General features: G+C 42.2%; 4 protein-coding genes across 5 annotated transcripts; 2 read left to right on the top strand and 2 right to left on the bottom strand.

Moving 5' to 3' along the window:
- Window positions 1-1,532: 1,532 nt before the first annotated feature.
- Window positions 1,533-2,540, top strand: LOC116925610 (methyltransferase-like protein 23). Its single transcript, XM_032932346.2, has 3 exons — window positions 1,533-1,798; window positions 1,858-2,100; window positions 2,199-2,540. Exons 1-3 carry the CDS (start codon window positions 1,691-1,693, stop codon window positions 2,538-2,540), a joined length of 693 nt encoding a protein of 230 aa, XP_032788237.1. The 5' UTR covers window positions 1,533-1,690.
- A 19-nt stretch (window positions 2,541-2,559) lies between these two features.
- On the top strand, window positions 2,560-4,031 carry LOC116925611 (acyl-CoA-binding domain-containing protein 6). The gene is made up of 2 exons (XM_032932348.2): window positions 2,560-3,290; window positions 3,420-4,031. Exon 1 carries the CDS (start codon window positions 2,560-2,562, stop codon window positions 3,244-3,246), a length of 687 nt encoding a protein of 228 aa, XP_032788239.2. The 3' UTR covers window positions 3,247-3,290; window positions 3,420-4,031.
- On the bottom strand, window positions 3,382-8,436 carry LOC116925542. 2 transcript variants are annotated; one of them, XM_032932246.2, is made up of 8 exons: window positions 8,266-8,436; window positions 7,013-7,952; window positions 6,466-6,933; window positions 5,832-6,401; window positions 5,461-5,726; window positions 4,933-5,367; window positions 4,643-4,870; window positions 3,382-4,547 (listed from the first exon to the last, which is right to left on the bottom strand). In XM_032932246.2, the coding sequence occupies exons 2-8, from the start codon at window positions 7,941-7,943 to the stop codon at window positions 4,044-4,046; spliced, it is 3,402 nt and encodes a 1,133-aa protein (XP_032788137.2). In that variant the 5' UTR covers window positions 7,944-7,952; window positions 8,266-8,436; the 3' UTR covers window positions 3,382-4,043. The 2 variants fall into 2 exon arrangements, with proteins under 2 accessions (XP_032788137.2, XP_032788136.2); XM_032932245.2 differs by having other exon boundaries at window positions 8,243-8,435.
- A 701-nt stretch (window positions 8,437-9,137) lies between these two features.
- Window positions 9,138-17,656, bottom strand: LOC116925533 (dnaJ homolog subfamily C member 13). Its single transcript, XM_045175671.1, has 21 exons — window positions 16,670-17,656; window positions 16,360-16,606; window positions 16,054-16,260; window positions 15,720-15,987; window positions 15,439-15,648; window positions 15,232-15,366; window positions 14,958-15,166; window positions 14,521-14,872; window positions 14,240-14,447; window positions 13,779-14,175; window positions 13,324-13,720; window positions 12,649-13,257; window positions 12,356-12,581; window positions 12,117-12,291; window positions 11,753-12,052; window positions 11,234-11,686; window positions 11,013-11,171; window positions 10,769-10,949; window positions 10,437-10,693; window positions 10,129-10,365; window positions 9,138-10,018 (listed from the first exon to the last, which is right to left on the bottom strand). The coding sequence occupies exons 1-21, from the start codon at window positions 17,470-17,472 to the stop codon at window positions 9,332-9,334; spliced, it is 6,717 nt and encodes a 2,238-aa protein (XP_045031606.1). The 5' UTR covers window positions 17,473-17,656; the 3' UTR covers window positions 9,138-9,331.
- Window positions 17,657-18,469: the final 813 nt, after the last annotated feature.

Here is an 18,469-nt window from a genome sequence, read left to right as displayed (position 1 = left end):
AAACCAATAACTAAATCGAAATCAGCGTTCAATTTCGATTATTCAGTGTGATTTTTGGAGAATTTCAAGAGATGTCGTTTTTGGTAGATTTTGACAAAAGTGGGAAGGCTATACCCTTCCCACTTTTTCATTTTTGGCCAAATTTCAAATTTTGCTTAAAATACATGAATTCGAATCAAAATTGAATGAAAATCACGAAAATCAGGTTTATTTTCCTATTGGTCTTATAGTTTTTGATTTAATCCTTAAAAACCCTAAATTAAGTTGTTGCGCTAACAGCACTGTTTCGTTAATTTTTGAAACGGCTGGTTTAACGAGAAAACCAATAACTAAATCGAAATCAGCGTTCAATTTCGATTATTCCGTGTGATTTTTGGAGAATTTCAAAGGATGTCGTTTTTGGTAGATTTTGACAAAAGTGGGAAGGCTATACCCTTCCCACTTTTTCATTTTTAGCCAAATTTCAAATTTTGCTTAAAATACATGATTTAGATTCAGAATTGAATGAAAATCACGGAAATCAGGTTTATTTTTCTATTGGTCTTATAGTTTTTCATTTACATGTTAAAAACCATTAATGAAGTTGGTGCACTAACAGAACTGTTTTCGTTAATTTTTTAAACGGCTAGTCTAAAGAGAAAACCAATGACTAAATTAAAATCAGCGTTCAATTTCCATTATGCCGTCTGATTTTTGGAGAATTTCAAGAGATGTCATTTTTGCCCGATTTTGACAAAAGTGGAAAGGCTATACCCTTCCCACTTTTTCATTTTTGGCCAAATTTTAAATTTGGCTTAAAATACATGATTTAGATTTAGAATTGAATGAAAATCACGGAAATCAGGTTTATTTTTTTATTGGTCTTATAGTTTTTCATTTACATGTTAAAAACCATAAATGAAGTTGGTGCGCTAACAGAACTGTTTTCGTTAATTTTTTTAACGGCTAGTCTAAAGAGAAAACCAATGACTAAATCGAAATCAGCGTTCAATTTCGATTGTGCCGTCTGATTTTTGGAGAAATTCATGAGATGTCATTTTTGTCCGATTTTGACAAAAGTGGGAAGGCGGGATGAAGGCGTTGATGATTAGCGCACGCCTCATAGGACATGTATACGGAGTCTGTTTTGCCGGAAGAGCAAACGTTTTCCGAGATATTATGGCGAATTGGTGACCAGGCCGTACCCTATCGGGAACTTCCTGAACGGAGTGAGGGCCCCTAGTGTTTTTTCTCTAATCCACAAAAATTACTATAAATTACGACGTACTTTACTTGTTGGTTCCACTCACGATGCAAGAGCACCTGGCGATCAGCGGCATAATGAAAGCCGGCCGCCTTCCGAGGTTCTGGCATGGTTCTGGGCTTGTGGCCCAATGCCCTGTCTCTGTCTGTCACTGTCTACTTCTTCTTGTCATCTGCCAGCTTCTCCTTGCTGCTTCCGCTGACCGCTGCTACTTGCCAAGTTGCCAGTCTTGCCTACTTCTCTTCTTCGATACGGGCTGCATCGGTGTATTTGCCATGATCTGGCGTCTCTGGGAGCAGAAATATTTTATCTGTCAGTTTACCGCCGCTAGCTGTGGTGTCTTTGGTTTTCATCATTATCAAGGTATGGGAGATATTGAAGGAGTACTCGAGAAGGCGCATCAGGAGTAGAAAGTGAAATTTGTGTTGTTTTTTAAGTATATGTGCAATGGACATAAATTCAATTGGTACTGATTCATCAAAACCAACCCACAAGCACTTCTTCTTCTCTTGTCCTGATAATCCAGCTGAAACTCTAGCAGTTATCATTCCTGAGGTTAATATAATTTTATATTTCAAGACTTTTAGTTTTTGCTTAACTTTATTTACATTCAGCAACTCCATGCAAGTTATGGCATGTACACATGGCCATGCGCTCCAGTTTTAGCTTGGTATTTGTGGAGTCAAAGAGTGGGATTAGTGGGGAAACACGTAATTGAGTTGGGTGCCGGAACTTCACTTCCAGGAGTAGTTGCAGCTAAGTGTGGAGCCAATGTTACCTTGAGTGATTGTTCACGATTCACCAAATGCCTTGAAAATTGTAGAATAAGTGCTACAACAAATGGAGTAGGTGATAAGGTAAGAACGTTCTATTATCCTGATCTCACTTTTTGTTCTAAATTTAAAAAATAAAATAAACAGGGTGTTATAGTTTCTGATATTTTTTTGTTGTACAGGTAAACATAATTGGACTTACATGGGGGACATTTGAACCACAACTTCTAAAACTCCAGCCTGTTGACCTGATCATTAGCTCAGACTGTTTCTATGATCCAGCTGTTTTTGAGCCAATTCTAGTGACTGTATCTTACTTACTGAATAAGAACCCTTCAGCCAGTTTTGTATGCTCCTATAAAGAGAGAAGCTCAGATTGGAGCTTTGAGCCATATTTATCAAAGTGGAAACTGTGCTGCAGAACTCTAGAAGTGGGTAACATTGTCTCAAGCTCTGTAGTCGATGTTGCCGAGTTGACTCAGGATAACACCATACAACTCTTCGAAATCTACCGTGCATCATAACGTTCCTGTCCTTATTAAAATGGATGCATTATTGGATTTAGATTCTGCGTTCCACGAAGCCTCAGTGACGGTGAACCAATTTTTGAACGTTGACAAGGCAACAATGCTGCGTCTCTATGGACTTTACAAACAAGCAACCCAAGGGGAGTGCAACATTTCTAAACCAGGAATATTAAGTTATACAGCCCGGCAGAAATGGGAAGCATGGAATTCGCTGGGATCAACAAGTGTTGCAGATGCGAAATCCCAATATATTGAATTAGTTAACAGTCTGACTCCGAACGACAAACAAGAAGCACAAAGTGTTAACAAAGCTTCAGCTTTTGGAGTTTCCGTCAGTTGTATGGCGAAAACAGAACAAGAACTCAACGACAGTGATAAAACAGTTTTTGATTGGCTGAAAGAAGGCAGTTTGGAAAATGTTTCATCCTCATTGACTACTAACCCATCTCTCATTTCTTATCGTGACGAAAGTAAAATGGCGTTAATTCACTGGGCAGCGGATAGAGGCGATATCGCCATGATCCAGCTACTTGCGAAAAAAGGTGCCGATGTGAACATGACAGATGGTGATGGACAAACCCCTCTACACTATGCTTTTGCATGCGGCCATGATGAGTGTATACGTCTTTTAGAAACGCTTGGCGCCAACCGCAACGTCCGTGACAGTAATGGAATGGTCCCCTCGGACCTAGCCGAATCATGAGTTAATCATTCTGCTGCAGCAGCCTTTTTTTGCTGAAGATTTTGGTAATAAATTGTTTGTTTTTTGTGTCCCTTGTTTTTCTAAATTCGTTAATAATTTTAAGAAAGTTCTAGTAGTTACATAGTGCTTCTGCTCGATGGTTCTAAACGCAGTTTATTGTATCTTTTTAACAGCTGGCCACATGAAGACAGTCATGTTGACATGACCTCTTTGACATTCCTTTTGACACAGGGTGGAAAGGAAATAAAAGGTGTCGGTATGAACGGCGAAGAAATCAATGGGTTTGAGTAAAGAAGAAAATATACAAGAATAAACAAACTTTCTTAGTCAAACAGAAAGGGCTTCAGCGAGCGGACTGTTGGTAAAAATAAACGATTAACAATTAGTTAACAGCGAGAACTAAACGTATGTCAACTTTACGGAAAATGAAAAGGGTAAAGAAAAAAGGATGGCAGAAATGCGTTTATAAAGGAAATTGTGATATCAAGAAGCATGGCGGGGTTGAGAACATGATCTCGAATATCAACAGCATCTTTACGTTCGTAATGCACCTTGACATGGCTTATGTTTCTTTTTCTATATCAGGCATGACATCGTAACACTGATCCAACTGTGTAAAAGTAAATAATCCTGTATTGTTTCTGAATTTTGTTTCATAAGAATATTCGCGTAACATTCATACCATCCAACATTCAAATTGGATTGCCTCAAACGAGAGGTTGGGGAGGAAAGGAGAAGGTGCTAGGGGAGCACATTTGAAACGAAACGTCCCCCCCCCACCTCCCCCAAAAAAAAATTCACTCGGTATCGTTGTCGTCCGTCCGGCTGCGCTTGGACATGGACTCCCTATTATTTCTGCTTAGGTAGCCTTTGGGGGCGGGCACTTTCGTAATCGTCACTTGGGATTTAGGAAGAGACAGTCCGTCTTTGTTGTCCTCGTCATCAGATAAGTCAATGATGTCTACTCGACTCCTTTTTTCACCCTTGGAGGGCCGACACGAGTTCTGATCAGACGAATCGTGGCGAGTCGTCTGAGGTATGATGGTGATCTCGTCATTGATTCTCAAGGCTCCAGTTGTGCTGGAATTGGTCGAGCCTGAACTTCCCTTTTTGATATCGACTTTGTCCTTGTCGAGAACTTTTCTAGCTACCACCGAGTGTGCTGTATACACATGGTTCTCAAAAAGTTTGTACATAGTGAAAGTGGCTGTGCAGACCGTACACTTGTACGAGAGATGAGCAGGCTTCAAACTGAGGCCATGATCCTTCACAACATGGCTGAGCAGTTTCCACTGGTGAACCTACCAATTGAGAAAGAAAGAAACAATCGGTATCAATAAAAATATAACAATATGGAAATCACAACGTGTTAATGATGCGACGAAATTAAAAATACCTTTCCACAGATAGGACAACGGCCACCGTCTTGGCCACGATTGGCTGCTTCTTGCATAGAAGACGTTACCAAACCGTGGGATCCTAACAAATGCCTCTCAAGACCTTGATCGGTAAAAAAACGGCACTGGCATTTTTGACAGTTCAACGGTGGTCGATTGTGTATCATTTTGGGATGAATTTTCACTTTGTGAATCCATTGCATATGATGACGTAACTGTTCCAAATCCTAAAAGAAAAAAAATCTTATATCCGAAAAAAACAAACAAACAAAACAAAAAAATTGCTTACCTTAATAGTACTGTCGCATATTTCACAGACAACTCCCCCCTTTTGGCCTGGAGTTGCCGGTTGTCCAGCTTTCGCCGCCACGGTATTATTTCCAACTGTAACCGTTGTGTTCGTGGCCGCGGGAGTGACAGGACTTACGGAAAGAGAGGGTTTGTTTGTTACAGTCGATGTGCTCGATCGGGGCAGGGGAGTGATGGAGATGCTTGGCTGCTGGTTAGTCTTCGTCTTATTGGCCGTAGGGGTGCTTGAGCTTTGAATTGTCAATCCGCTCGTGTTAACTAAGCCAGGCAATAAACTAATAGAGTTGGTGTTGGACGCTTTCTTCAACTTTTCAAGTGCACTGGCACCTGGAGATTGGTTCTTGGAAACAGTTGATGGTAAGACGGACATTGAAGACCCGTGTCCTTGCAACAGTTGGAAAGACTTGGCAATCGCCTACAACCCGCACGGAAAGGATACATCGTGATGTTAGCGATTAAACTGCGTCTTGTTTTAGCCAATGTGTGTTTGTTTTTTGTTTTTTATTACCTGATAAATCTGATTGTTGGGGACACCGTAAGAGGAAGGATTTAAATAAGGGGAGGATTGATTAGAGACTTGCTGACGACCATCTCGAACCTTAGCTTGAGACGCTGATCCCGAAGGTGTTCCTGCAACGCGTGGAGCCACCCCCGATACAACGTGCAATTCTGCCGGGAGACGCAAACCAGCAAGCGCTGACTGGGAAGGGCTTCCTGTTTTGTTGCCCTTGCCTTGAACTACTGGTGGCATATTACCCAAGTAATGATTTTGACCTATGACGAAATTATGAAAGGTTGTTAGCTAAGCGATGGAGAAACACATGGATTGCAGAATAGGATCAATCCTTCTTAATGGAATAGGCCCCAAAAATATCTTACCGGTCCCTGCTGAAGGTATGCCACTATTGTATCCCAGAGTATTTACCAAGGCCGATTTCGGTAGTAGTGGGTGGTAAGGCAGACTAAGTCCTTTGGTCGACGCAAGTGAGTATCCATGCAACCCTACTGCGTTATTCATACCAGGAGCAAAAGTCCGCATACCTCGAGCTGGCATTCTTGGTATCTTAGCTGGCGGTTCCCAGTCAAGCGGAGGTTCAAGATTACGGTCAGCGACGAATCGTTTCTGGCAGCTCAACATGTGACGTGTTACTTTGGACTTGACGTTATCTTCGAATGGGCAAAGTGGACACTGATGTAACGGCAGGTCAGGTCCAATCCGCGACTTCATGCCGTGGTCCGTCTCGATATGTGCTGATACCAAATGTGGTTCCTTGGCTTCGAACGAGCACCAATGGCAAACATGACGTGCAGAGGAGCCAGAACCAAGGGCCAACGGTAGGCTCCAATGATGAGCCATCGTTAATGATGATTCGCTTTTGAAACTACAGCGGTCGCAAGAGCGCAAAGGCAACCGGAAAGGATCATTTTTTGCACGGGTAACGTCAAGCCCTACAACAAACAAGAGACAAAAGTATGAATTGTGAGTACTGAATGACAAGATAATAATTTTTACCTTTGGTCAAGGCGTTTACGGTAAGACTGGGGTCGCTGATTTTTGTTCCCTTGTGTACTTTCCTCTTTTGGACTCGAAGGAGATCTCCTTGAACGTATTCCTGAACTAACGATAGTCCAATATCAAGAAAAAAGCGACCAATCGGACCCGCAAAATAATTTTCATCTTCTTTGTTCGTGTCGGATTTAGCAATAGATTTGTCCATTTCCGATTTCATCGACGATTTATCGAGCGGAGATCCTCCCGGTATAGCAGTTGCACTAGTGGATTTGACATCGTCTGTTTCTTTCTTTCCTGAGTCATTCGAATCTTCTTCGCTCAAAACTATAACGTCTTCTTTCTTTTCCGATGTAGGGAACGGATCCATTGATTGAACTGTTTTTTTCAAATTTTGAGAGGCCGATTTCTCAATCAGGTACGGAACGACAAACGACGGCGCTTCGACGATGAAAGAGTCATCTGCCAAACCTACAGAAAAAAAGGTCTATGTAAGATCAACTCCAAAAAAAAAGGGGGGAGGGGGAAGAAAAATGAAAAGAGGTTGTACCTAAGGATTCAAATGGATCTGGAAGACTGGTTGAGTTGGAATTCGATGAGGTGATGTTCTTTCGACTTGCACTCGAAGTAGCAGGCGGTGGAGTAGGCTTGGGCATTGTTTTAGGGAGAGGAGGTACGGCAGAAACTGTCACTGATGCTGGGACGTTGCTGGCTAATGTAGCATTTTTGCCTTTTAAAATTGACTGTGTGTCAACTACAACAAATCTAGAGCTAGAATTGTTCTCTTTAGACCGTGGCACTACGGTCACACTTGTGGCGGAAGAGATGGAAATTTTTGACAAAATTGGAGCTTTGATAAGCTCTGGTGGGGGTCTCATCACTTTAGTCATTTTGACAGGAGAGAGAGGCTTTGGTGGGGATTTCACTACCACTGATGCAATAGGTGATTTCCTAATGAGTACTGTTGATGAATTTTTTCCTAGGGGAATCTCCAAAGGGTCTTTCACAGAAGCTGACTGATCTTTTACATCATCATCACTGTTGCCGTCTGCTTCAGAATATTTCTTCGGTGCAGCCCTCTGTCTTAGGGACATCCTCCTTTGCACAGGAGGCTTCCCATCTTTACTTATGGCTGAAGGGGCCTTACTCTGCCCATTCACGTCAGCCATTGTTTCATCCATTTTCTCTTTTTGTATTGATTCTTCCAAACCAACATTTTTGCTGGGGAGTTCCTTTTTCTGGCCAACTAGAATTTGTTCTCCCGTTTTGGCTTCAATCACAGACAAGGAATCTTCACAAGATGCTGCACTTTTAGATATGCTAGCAACTTCTTCATCCACCGGAGAGGAGCCATCTACCACAACAGTCTGATGTTTTCCATTTTCCTGTGGGGTAGTCACATCACCATTCATTTCCATTTTGATTTCTGCATCCTCTGTAGAATCCAGGATTTTTTTTAAATCCTCTGGGTCAGAATTCATAGTAGATGCCTATTAAAAGTACAAGTTAGACCACCAAGTTCAAATGACAACAACCAAGCAGGTTTTGAATGAACTACCAAACATAAACAAACATTTGCAACTCTTGAAATTATACGCGATATTACAAAAAATCGACTTCTAGCTTCAAGTTTAATCCAAAAATCTAATCTGTTATGAATATTGAAATGAAACGATACATTTATTCGTACAAAACCCAAGAACAAATCCATTCCCGCCACGATTGTCAAACAGCAGAGGGCTAGCTGTAGGTTACGAAAGGTTGATAATTAACTTCTCACCGTTTAAAATGAAAATCAATTACGGGATATGCTCAACTTTCCCATGGAGAACTGCAAAAATGTGTTTGCAGATCCACAGTTTTAATCCATGGATATGCCAGCTGAGTGGAGTGGAAATTCGAAGCCTGAAAATGGCGACCACGCTTAAGGTATCTTTTTAGTGTAGAGTGTATGCTTGTAGTTAGGGGAGTACGGACAACCAATGAACAATTATAGAATCTGCTCCATTATGGAACTACGATTCCTGGATCTCAAGTGGCGCTCCATGCGATTGTGGATCGTAACTACAATGTTATGCATTTCTATCACGAGTGTTACGTTAGCAGCTCCTACTAATTCCTAGCGCACCTCTCAATCCATAGATGACGTTAGCGTCGCTAGTCCTTCATTCGTTGTGACACATCTCAGAATATCTAGAGGCCGGCCAATCGAAACTGATCACGTGACCTCATTCTCTGTTCCCTTTTTCTTCCGCTTTTCATCATTCACCCCACTCCTCTTCCTAATATTCCTTTTTCCCTCTTCCCACCTTCCAATGGTTTAACCCCTCCGACGCCGATTAGTTATATCGTTCCGGAAAATGAAGGCTCATTAAGAGTGCCCTCAATCGGGAATTAACTTCAGCGCTGGAACCCGTTGCCATTTCATCCGACGAGGTAAACCAGTCTTCAGCAAACCTTCTCACACGGCATGCGTAACTTTGTTACTGACTAGCTTAAGGACGTAAGGTTATGGGCTCAGAAATTCATCAGCCAAAATGCGTCTTGCTTAAAGGGTCTCGTAAACGTCATCTTTGCATAAGAAAGGGCGACGGCCTCTCTCTGAAGCGAGACTCCGCCCCATGATACGCATTCTCAGCACGGATGCAAGTAAGGTATTTTGATCGAACTAGTGATTATCTAAGCATGAGCTCTTTTTTTGTATTACTTGAAACATCTGGCATCACCGGCGGTAAGAAGAATGATGAAAGTTAATGTATGACCTACACGTACACCGGATAGGAAAGAATATGTACGCGTGCACCTGCGTGCAACGCTAAACAACAATAATACAATTAAACAATTGGCACTTGTGAGGTTTTCCGAAAATTTAATCACGCGACTGTAGAGGGTCGGTCGGCGGAGGAGGAGGAGGTGATTGATGCTGCTGTCCGGCCGATCCACGATTATGATGAGTAATGTAACCGGCTACTCCAGCTCCGGCTGCAATCGGCAATGCAGAGCCAGATGCTTGTAGGAACAGATCATGGCGTTGGTCTCGATAGGAAGCCCAGCAAGACGACTGATCTAGGAGTGAGGTTACCCGACATCCATGCAAACGGCTGACGGACAAAGCTTTCAGGATGGAAACCACTAAAGCTCGGCCAGAAGAAGACAAGTGTGGATTGAAGGAGTCTTCTAGTAATTTTAACAACTGCGGCACCAATTCAACATTAATTGATTGCTGTGCAAACTCTTCGGTTCCCGAATTTGACGTTATCATCTTTTCGAGAGTCTCCAATGCAATTGTAACATGCTCAGGATGGTGGTGCATGGCAGATGCAATGGGCGCGACGCATTCTAACCTAGAAAACGCTTCGATGCAGGTGCTGCTGATCGTCATCGGGTTCAACAGCGCCAGTAATCGAGCAGTAACTGTACTAGAACCCGTAGAGGATGACAGTAGACGAAGCAATCGAGGTAGTGGACCTAGTGCAGGAATGTGTTCCAATAAAACAGGTTGACTATGCAACAGTCCCGAAATGGCCGAGACGATAATCTTGGTTTTCTCCGTTTCCTATTAAAAAAGATTGATTGATTTATAAACGAGTTATTATTGTTGCCTCTAGAATTAGATATGTCGTAAGGAATTTTTTTAATCAGCAAATTGTAACTGGCGAGCCTTACTCCTTCTTTTTGCAAGCCTTGGAGTGCGGCTTCTAGCAGTTCACCAAGTATTTCCTTTGGCTTGCGCAGGATCCAACCGGGGTTCGCCACTAACAATCGGAGATAAATTCCGCCGACACAGATTTCAGCATCTAAATTGGGTAGTTCGGATTCATCATGAGGGTCAATGCCAGCCCATTCTGCCTTTGGATTTTGACTTATTACAGTCAACTGGCGTTTGATTATTTTTCGAAGAACCTTTTAATATGGGTCGAGTGTTAAACCGGGACATCTGTGAAACATGAATAATGATTTATACAACAACTTACAGTTGATAGTCGGAGCCGCATTTCCTCTGTCCAAATAAGCTCGGGATTCTCAGAACTCGATTCAAAAAGTTGAACTGCAGTAGAAGGGGCATCTCGCATGGCATCGGCAAAGAGCACTGGAAGAAATTTTCCCATCTGGATACGAACTCTGCCCCCAACGAGTCGGTCGGCTGTCATACGAGCTAAAAGCTCAGCAGATCGGATTCTCAATTCCATGTCTGTTTCATTGCAAAAGACGTCTAACACAAAAACAACGCCTACACAAATTTAAATAAAATTAAAATAATAACAAGTCATCAATTATAAATATTTCAAATACGAGAACTGATTACCTCCTTTTGCCAATGCCTCTTTAACAATAGGGGTGTGTGAAAGAAGTGTGTAGATTATATCGAGACATAATCTAACATTATTAGAATTTGGTGAGCGGAGAACGGAAAGAAGGTAATTGATTAGTTGAGCTGAGCCAACGTCAACAACGCAGTCATTTTGTTGGGTAGCTAGATGAATCACCTGCATCGGGTGAGTAACTTATGAGCTTTTGATGAGTTCTCTTTCAATAGCAAGTGCATTTACCTGCAGAGCCAAATATCCGGTTGTAGACGTGTTCTCTACAAGTTGGAAAAGACACTGAAAACGTCCAAGGCACTGCAAAGCTACCGCCGGAGTTGCTTTTATCACATTCAATAACGATTGCAAAGCTGAATCGATAGCCTGCAGATCTGTTCCAAGAGTCTTTAAAACAAAACAATGTATGATCAAAATTAGCGTATGAGTTTCGAGTGATACGGTGGTACCTGTTGGGAGTGTTCCGTTAAATAATCTAGCAGGTGAATGACAAAATTAGATGAATTTTCGAGTTGAAAATCCGGTTGACGGTTGTAGACGCGGGCAAAAATGCCGCCAATAATCAGTTCTTTAGCGTAAGTCTCATGAACGTAAGTAGCGCCATAAGTCAGATCGCTCTCTCCAGACCGAATGTGCGTTCGTTGCTGTTCCAGCAGGAATTCCAATAATTGGGAACGTGTACTATTATCCCAAATTAAGACGGGATTTTCCGTATTGTTCGTCAGCACTTTAAGAAATTCTTCTGCTGTCCAAACGCCTAATCTACCAGCCAAGTAAGGCGTCAACATGGCGCTGAGAGCTTCTTGGACTGCCGCATTGGGGGGCGATGCACTGGAACCTTTAAGATAACCACCCAGTCTTGCACAGGCAAACAAAGCCGACTTGGCTAAAGTGTTCGACACCTATGGAAATTCAAATCGACATTAGAAGATTTAGCTATCACATCTACCAGCACTTTAAATCCCTGCCTCTTGCTTATTTGACGTTTCGGACCGTTGAACTCCGCCCTCGTCCAAAGTGAAGTCATAATCAAAAAGCATGATTAACAAATGCCATAGAGCTCCAGCTTGAAGCAGTTGGAGTTGCAACACGGAGTCTTGGGCCAACGAAGCCACACACTCACAAGCCGCTTGGCATAGCTTGGGTAAATGGCGATGGCTAAGTAAACGGCAAATTTCCGGCGTCAGCATTTTCAGCTCAGCTAAGCGATCACGACAGGCTGGAAAACGACCTGCCACCGCCAGACATCTAGAAGCATGCATGCAAACCTTACAATAAAAGAAAAGAGTTGATAAATTGATGAAGAATAATTGGCAACTTGTCAAAGTTTACCTGAACCGCCACATCTTCCAGTTTGGAAGAAGATCCAATCATCGGTATGCATCGGCTAATGGCTTCTAAAAATGATTCTAATCCTCCTTCACGTCTTAACTCTTCCGCGTTCAGAGCGGAACATCGCACGGTTTGGTAAGCTAAAGCGACTCCGGCGCCCAAAAGTGAAGTGGTTCTGTACAACAATTTGTTGATAGGTTAATTAACGCATTCTCGATAAATATCCATGTAACTATTACTTGCTAAACAGCTGGCTGTCTTCTGTTTCGAGTCGTACCGTTTGGAGCAATTGAGGATAGCCTGGATACTTAAACGGCTCGAGTTCTACACCATAACGATCGAATACTATAGTTTGTGCCTGTAAAAGTAGTAGGATATTATACGCATCCGGGCCATCAGTCACGCGCAAATTGCGATTGCAAAGCCACTGATAGGCAACAGCCACTTTTTCGAACATAACGCGTCCTGTTAAAACGAACATACAATGTAAGGCATCGAATAAAATCGAGAATGTGGAGAAAAAGAGAGCAACCTTCAGGATTTTTATCCGGGTGATATTGTTGGGCAAGTTTGAAATAGGCTTTACGAATAGTAGCATCGTTAAAAGGAGTTGATTTCGGAAGGCCGAGAGTTGTTAAGGCGTCATCTTCTGTCATTCCTGACGGTTTCTTCTCCACTTCTCTTTTCCAAGATTCGAGCAATTCCCGCAACAAGTTCACAGGCTCTTTGATTGGCCAGTCGGGGAAACGAACCGTATCACACAGATGACGGAGGTAGTACGCCTGGCAGAACAGTTCCGCTTCCAGCTGCGGGTATGCGATGGCAGGAATAGGGCAAAACTGGTACAAGGCACGTGGATTGCTTTGTAAGCGCGGAGTGAAATCGGCTAGATGAGCTGCGATTTTTTCTATCAATAAACGCCTCATTTCAGATCCCCAAATCACCTCGGGGGTATCGAATTCACCCAAGAAAACTTGGGAAAATTCTTCCGGTCCATAAGTGTCTAGATAACGAATCATGGCTTCAGGTAGCATAGGTGAGAGTACGCTTCGAGGTAGTTGATCACTGCTGTCCTCTAAGCTCAGAGCTTGAGTGGTATGAGTCATTCTCAGGAACTTGGCGATGGGGAGAACGTTCGACCCTACAACATGAAATGACACTTGTTTAGGACCAATTGTCGTATTTCTTAGGATAAAGTAAAACTGACCTGTATACATCATGACAAAAAAGAAGACGCCGCTGTTGAAGAGCCGTGACAGCAGTGGATTATCACTCATCACGAGTGACAGAAGAGTTGCAACTTTTTCAACCAAAATAGGGTCAAACGTCAAAAGCAATTGGACCACATGTGGCAGAGAAAGTGCATCGCTCAAAATTCGTTTTACTCGGGGTAGAGGCCGAATAATTGAACCTTCATTGTCTCGACTAGGAAAGTATTCGCAGATGCGAATCAAGATGTTCAAGATTAAAGCAGCCAAGTCACTTTCGTTCAGTAAAGGAGAACCCGTAGCCAAAATGCTCCACTTGAAAATAGCCACGTTCTGGAGTGACTTCCAACCGTCCAGTCCTTGTGCCCAGCAGCGACTTTTCGCATTTAGATTACCCTGTAAACGGCATGACCTATTAGTAACTTTTCCCCAAAGAATTTGGCGGTTAATAGACCTTTTTAAATAACTCTTTCATTTCGACGAAGCTGAAGGGTCCTAGGCGCTCGCCTGCAGCATTTCCATAATACCACTCTTTTTCTTTCTCTCCTGGGTGCTGCATATCGTGGCCAGCTTCAATCACATTGCTCTGGCTGACTAGTACAGCTCGACGAGTGTGAAGGTGGGCCAAAGGAAGGAGATCAATGAGTGAGCGCAATCCATCGGCGTCTAGCATGCCCTTAACGTTAAGTGGCTCGTTGACCAACTGTGAAAAAAGGCAAACTAATCGATCACGCTCTTCGTAGTCACTACAGCGCTCTAACAGCGTTATCAAGTATTCCGTATCCGGGAAAGGCCCAATAACGTTGCGATGGCGGCCATAAACAAGTGCCATAGCTTGTAAGCATGGTAAGCTGGAGGGGGAAAAATATCTTAAGTACATCGTGTTAAGCGATACTGAACAACCAATAAACAGACCGTAGGGATGGTTTGGGAGCCGTTAGGAAACGGCGATAGAGCTCATCGAAAAATTCGACGGGATTTTTAATGTCAATTGCCAAACATCCAGTAGGCTGGTTATGCTGAAGTAAGACTCTCAGATAGTAGTCCCCAACACGCACCTCATCGACCAGTGATGGATAACTGACTTCAAATTCCATATGGTTCCAGGCGATTGATTCCACGCCTGTCAAAAAAAGATTCAACAAAATTAGCGAAGAATAGACACTGACAAGTAATACATTTTTTAGTTTAATCACCCGAGAGTTCTCGATCTTGAACGCACGTGCGTAGTTGATTTTCCAATGCTTCTCTTAGCTCTTCTCTTGTTTTAGCATTCCATATCAAGTTAGGTAAGGCGTGTTCTTTCCAGAACTGATAGCATAGTAGTTCCCAGTTTCCTTCAGCTTTGACACGTTGTCTTCTTCTTCTAAGGACAACGGGACGCTCTTTTGGTTTCTCTTGCCGTCTTAACGCATGATCCCTAGACCGCCAATGCTGTAGAGCACCGTCCACGTGTTTGGCCAACATTTTATGTGCCGTCTTCACATGGCGCTCTACAGCCTTTTGCCATTGAGGATTCTGTTTGCGTCCATATTCCTCGCTGGCAATCTGTTTCAATAAAAATTATCATAAAAATACACTACTTAAAACATGTTCAAATTGGGAAATATCATGCAGTAAGAAATAGCGATACTTTTAAGTTATCTCGGTTAGGAACGCCTTCGCCGAGATCTTCATCAAACGTTTCTGGAACACTGTCGGTCGAGTCTAAAAAACTCAGAAGTCCTGCTGGAAGGATTCGTTGAAAAAGTTTTAGCGCTTCTGGGTTATTAGACGTCCATAATGCAACCAGCTTCCGCGACAGCTGCCGGTTAAGAAGAAGACGGCCGTCTCCGATAGACCCTAATGGCAAAATAGTTAACGATTGAAAACATATTTTAAAATGCACACTGCACTATTATGCCAACCTGCGGGCTTCTTCGTGTAAAATGCCGTTAACAAGTGACGTGGTAAGGCGGCTTCGGACAGTGCCAAGTGTTGCATTCGAGCAGCCAGGGATTCGTCTCCCTCTTCAACCACAGCTTTCATAAGCAATCCTGCTCCTAAAATAGCAGGAACGCAAATTGACTATCGCTTGCTTTTCTATCGCAACAGACATGAACAAGCCATCAAACCTTTGACAACTGAAAGTGATGGGTGCTGTAAAAGACGGAATAATTCTTTGCCACGTTTTGCAATCATCGCCAATAATGCATCGAAATGTGCTCCATCGGTTGTTTCGCTGTATGGGGCGCATAGCGCAAACGTCAGGAAGTCTAGAACAGATATGACTACCAATGCCCCAGTTCCCCGCAATACATGCTGTGTCCATCGTTTTAAAATTCCTGTGCATTCAAACAAACATTGAAGATAAGCACAACCAAATACACATGATGCAATAGAAGGTTTAAAATACCTTCCAAAAATTTGGGTGATGAAAGCAGGGAACTCTTATTGAGCTGTTCTTGACGTAAATCGCTTTCATCATACATTGGCTCCATTAAAGCGCATAGAACATCAATAGCTGCTTGGGTAACATGATCTCGGTCACGTTGTAAAGCTCTTACTACTTTCAGACCGAGTTTTTCTCGAAAGCCAACTAAATGGGTAAACGCAGCAAATCCCGCTCTCGTAGCCACCAAACGACGCAATGCCAAAAATTCTTCCTCGGTGTTAGCTTTGTCCTGAAAATCAGCAATTTGACAAGATTGGTAAGACAAATTTCCGAAGGATTGTCGGCGATAATGTACCTGAGGGCATGATGAATCTTCTTCGACCAAAACAGAAAGTGCAGCGTGTATAGATTTTTCTTTGTTTTCCGAAAAAAAAATGCCTTCTTGGGTGTTGGCAAAGTGCAGTCCGCCATAGTTAACACTACAATTAAAACGTAGCGTAGCCACTCCAAGGGGAATCGAAGATGGAGGTTGGACCAACCACCGTAAATGCATTGACTCGATCTATAAATCGCATTGAAAAACAAACAAATTGGAAACATTCAGGGAAACTATATCATTTCATCTTTGAGATATTAAAGAAAGATAAGATCCTTTACTAGCCTCTTCATCTGGTGGTTGGCGTAGAGGAGTAAGCCTGAAAGCTCTATTCATGGACATGGACCGAACATGCACATCTCGGTTGCCTGATGACCGAACACCATCTAGTAAAGTAGCCAAGAGAGCATCCCGCTCAGTGGCACGATAACTTCGCGTTCCTCCTCGGAGAAATTCGATAGAGAAGCTTTGCTGATCATCAGGATTACGAACCATGGCAAAAACATCGTCCAGCGGTTTGAGTGTGCAGATACTACAGGAAACCGTAAAAAAATTTAATTAATGCGATAAAAATCGTGTTGATATTATGTACTACCTGTACGTATCTGGATCTCGTTCAAGAAGGCAAGTTTCTGATAAGCACAGTAATCTTCGTACAGCATCCGGATGGCGAAGAGTAAGTTTATGGACCGGAAATTCAATAAGTGACGTCAAATGTTCATCTGTACGGTAGTTTCCAAGTCTCTCTAAAACTGCTTGATTCAAGCTGTTGAATGACTTCAGTTGTCTAATTGGAATGGCTACATTGGCAAGTGCAGTTTCTTGGATTTTTTGGAGAATATCACTGTGCCCAGGAACTTCAAAAATATGAAGCCTACTAAAACCTACTCTTCTAAAAACAATTGCATTTGGACTATCTTCTATAAGCATAATGCCTTCAATTTCGTAAAAGGGATAGACTGCAAGTTGCTGCTTGGTGGTTGGTTCAAGCTGAAGAACTCCATATGGATTTACTTCTAAAATCACTGGGAGTTTGATGCCTGACCAGTGATGTTTATATGCATCATATTTCCAGCAATCCTTACATTGCTGATCACTGTTCAGTTTTATACGTAGAAATTCAAATAAAAGTTCAGAACGGAAATCACATATGAACCTCATGGAATCACGTTTCTTCTTTTTAAAAATGTTAAGAACAAACTCTGATTTTTCTACAGTTTTAATTCCAATAATTTCAGCATAAGGCCATTGGTTGGTTGCTTCTAAATTGTTCGGGTTGTATGTGGTAACACCGTGAGTGCCGATTGTAAAGATTCGTTTGTACTTTCCTCGCCAGTTTGAAAGTTTTGTCACTAAAAAGCTAGATATCTCTTGATTTTCTGGAATGACAGTTACCATTTTTTTAATAACAGGTAAGACTTTGTTCCCCGCCCGTTGGGCTGACAAAATATATCTCGCCAACGATGCAAGTTAACGAACAACTCGGGTTACTATTTCGATTTGGACACTCCGGTGAATTTGCGATTATTATTTCTTCTGCTGAGCTGAAAGTCAGACATCTGACACCAGAATAGGCCCCGCCCCTTCTACGCCCCATAATAACAGACAGCGGAAGCCGTTTCTTGACGAACTAAGAACTAACTAAATCAATTAAATAAAAACACATTATTAACGTGAAAATATTTAGCATAACAGCAATCTCAACTAAATAAATATTTTGAACATAAAAAAAAAACTTTGACAGAAAGAAGATAAGCAGTCTCGTGTTTTTTGTTTTTAAAACTTATATCGGGAAACAAGGGAAACCACGCGACTGAGGACTGACCAGGGACTGACCCGTTTCCTTATGCATAGTTACTAAATCGAAGATTAAAAGCGATTAAAAGGATCCCCACAGTATGGACAATGACGATCATATTCGTACATATTTCTAGGCCATTAGTAAATCCCTGCCATAGCTCTATTTTCGATAATGCCCTAATGTTTGATTTAGTTTTAAGACTTGTCTTCATACAAGGCAAACTAGTAGCACTAGTGACTTATGCAACTATTTCACGAAGAACTCAGAGCGAAAGCATTTGCAACTCAGAAATTCACCCTGACGGAGACTGACGTACAGCCACTGGCTCAAGGTTCCGAGGATTATACATTGACAATTCGTTTTCTGGACAAAAATGGAAATGATTTTGTGTTGACATGTTCGAACCACTTCCTATCTCGATTTTGAGTGCTTCCCGCCAAATCAGCATTGTGGTATTCGGCCGATTCTGCGTGCAGTCAGACATAAATGTAAAGATATTTTCAACAAAGGAAATAAGCTTCGGGTATGAAGAGTGGCAAATGTGAAAGTGAATTGCCGTTTATCTTTTAGGTAATCGGTATTTCCGACATCTGA

This window comes from Daphnia magna, linkage group LG6 (assembly GCF_020631705.1).
Source record: "Daphnia magna isolate NIES linkage group LG6, ASM2063170v1.1, whole genome shotgun sequence".
Classification (NCBI taxonomy): Eukaryota; Metazoa; Arthropoda; class Branchiopoda; order Diplostraca; family Daphniidae; genus Daphnia; species Daphnia magna.
This window is presented reverse-complemented; position numbering and strand designations above follow the sequence as displayed.

Excerpts from the sequence above, each read along its gene's own strand:
- LOC116925610 (XM_032932346.2), top strand. The coding sequence starts at position 1,691 with ATGGACATAAATTCAATTGGTACTGATTCATCAAAACCAACCCACAAG. Across the intron at positions 1,799-1,857 it reads TAGCAGTTATCATTCCTGAG|CAACTCCATGCAAGTTATGG; the intron begins GTTAATATAATT and ends ATTTACATTCAG. Across the intron at positions 2,101-2,198 it reads CAAATGGAGTAGGTGATAAG|GTAAACATAATTGGACTTAC; the intron begins GTAAGAACGTTC and ends TTTGTTGTACAG.
- LOC116925542 (XM_032932246.2), bottom strand. The coding sequence starts at position 7,943 with ATGAATTCTGACCCAGAGGATTTAAAAAAAATCCTGGATTCTACAGAG. Across the intron at positions 6,402-6,465 it reads CGTAAACGCCTTGACCAAAG|GGCTTGACGTTACCCGTGCA; the intron begins GTAAAAATTATT and ends TGTTTGTTGTAG. Across the intron at positions 5,368-5,460 it reads CCAACAATCAGATTTATCAG|GCGATTGCCAAGTCTTTCCA; the intron begins GTAATAAAAAAC and ends TGCGGGTTGTAG.
- LOC116925611 (XM_032932348.2), top strand. The coding sequence starts at position 2,560 with ATGGATGCATTATTGGATTTAGATTCTGCGTTCCACGAAGCCTCAGTG.
- LOC116925533 (XM_045175671.1), bottom strand. The coding sequence starts at position 17,472 with ATGGTAACTGTCATTCCAGAAAATCAAGAGATATCTAGCTTTTTAGTG. Across the intron at positions 14,448-14,520 it reads TCAAGATCGAGAACTCTCGG|GCGTGGAATCAATCGCCTGG; the intron begins GTGATTAAACTA and ends TTTTTTTGACAG. Across the intron at positions 10,019-10,128 it reads AAGGCTTGCAAAAAGAAGGA|GAAACGGAGAAAACCAAGAT; the intron begins GTAAGGCTCGCC and ends CTTTTTTAATAG.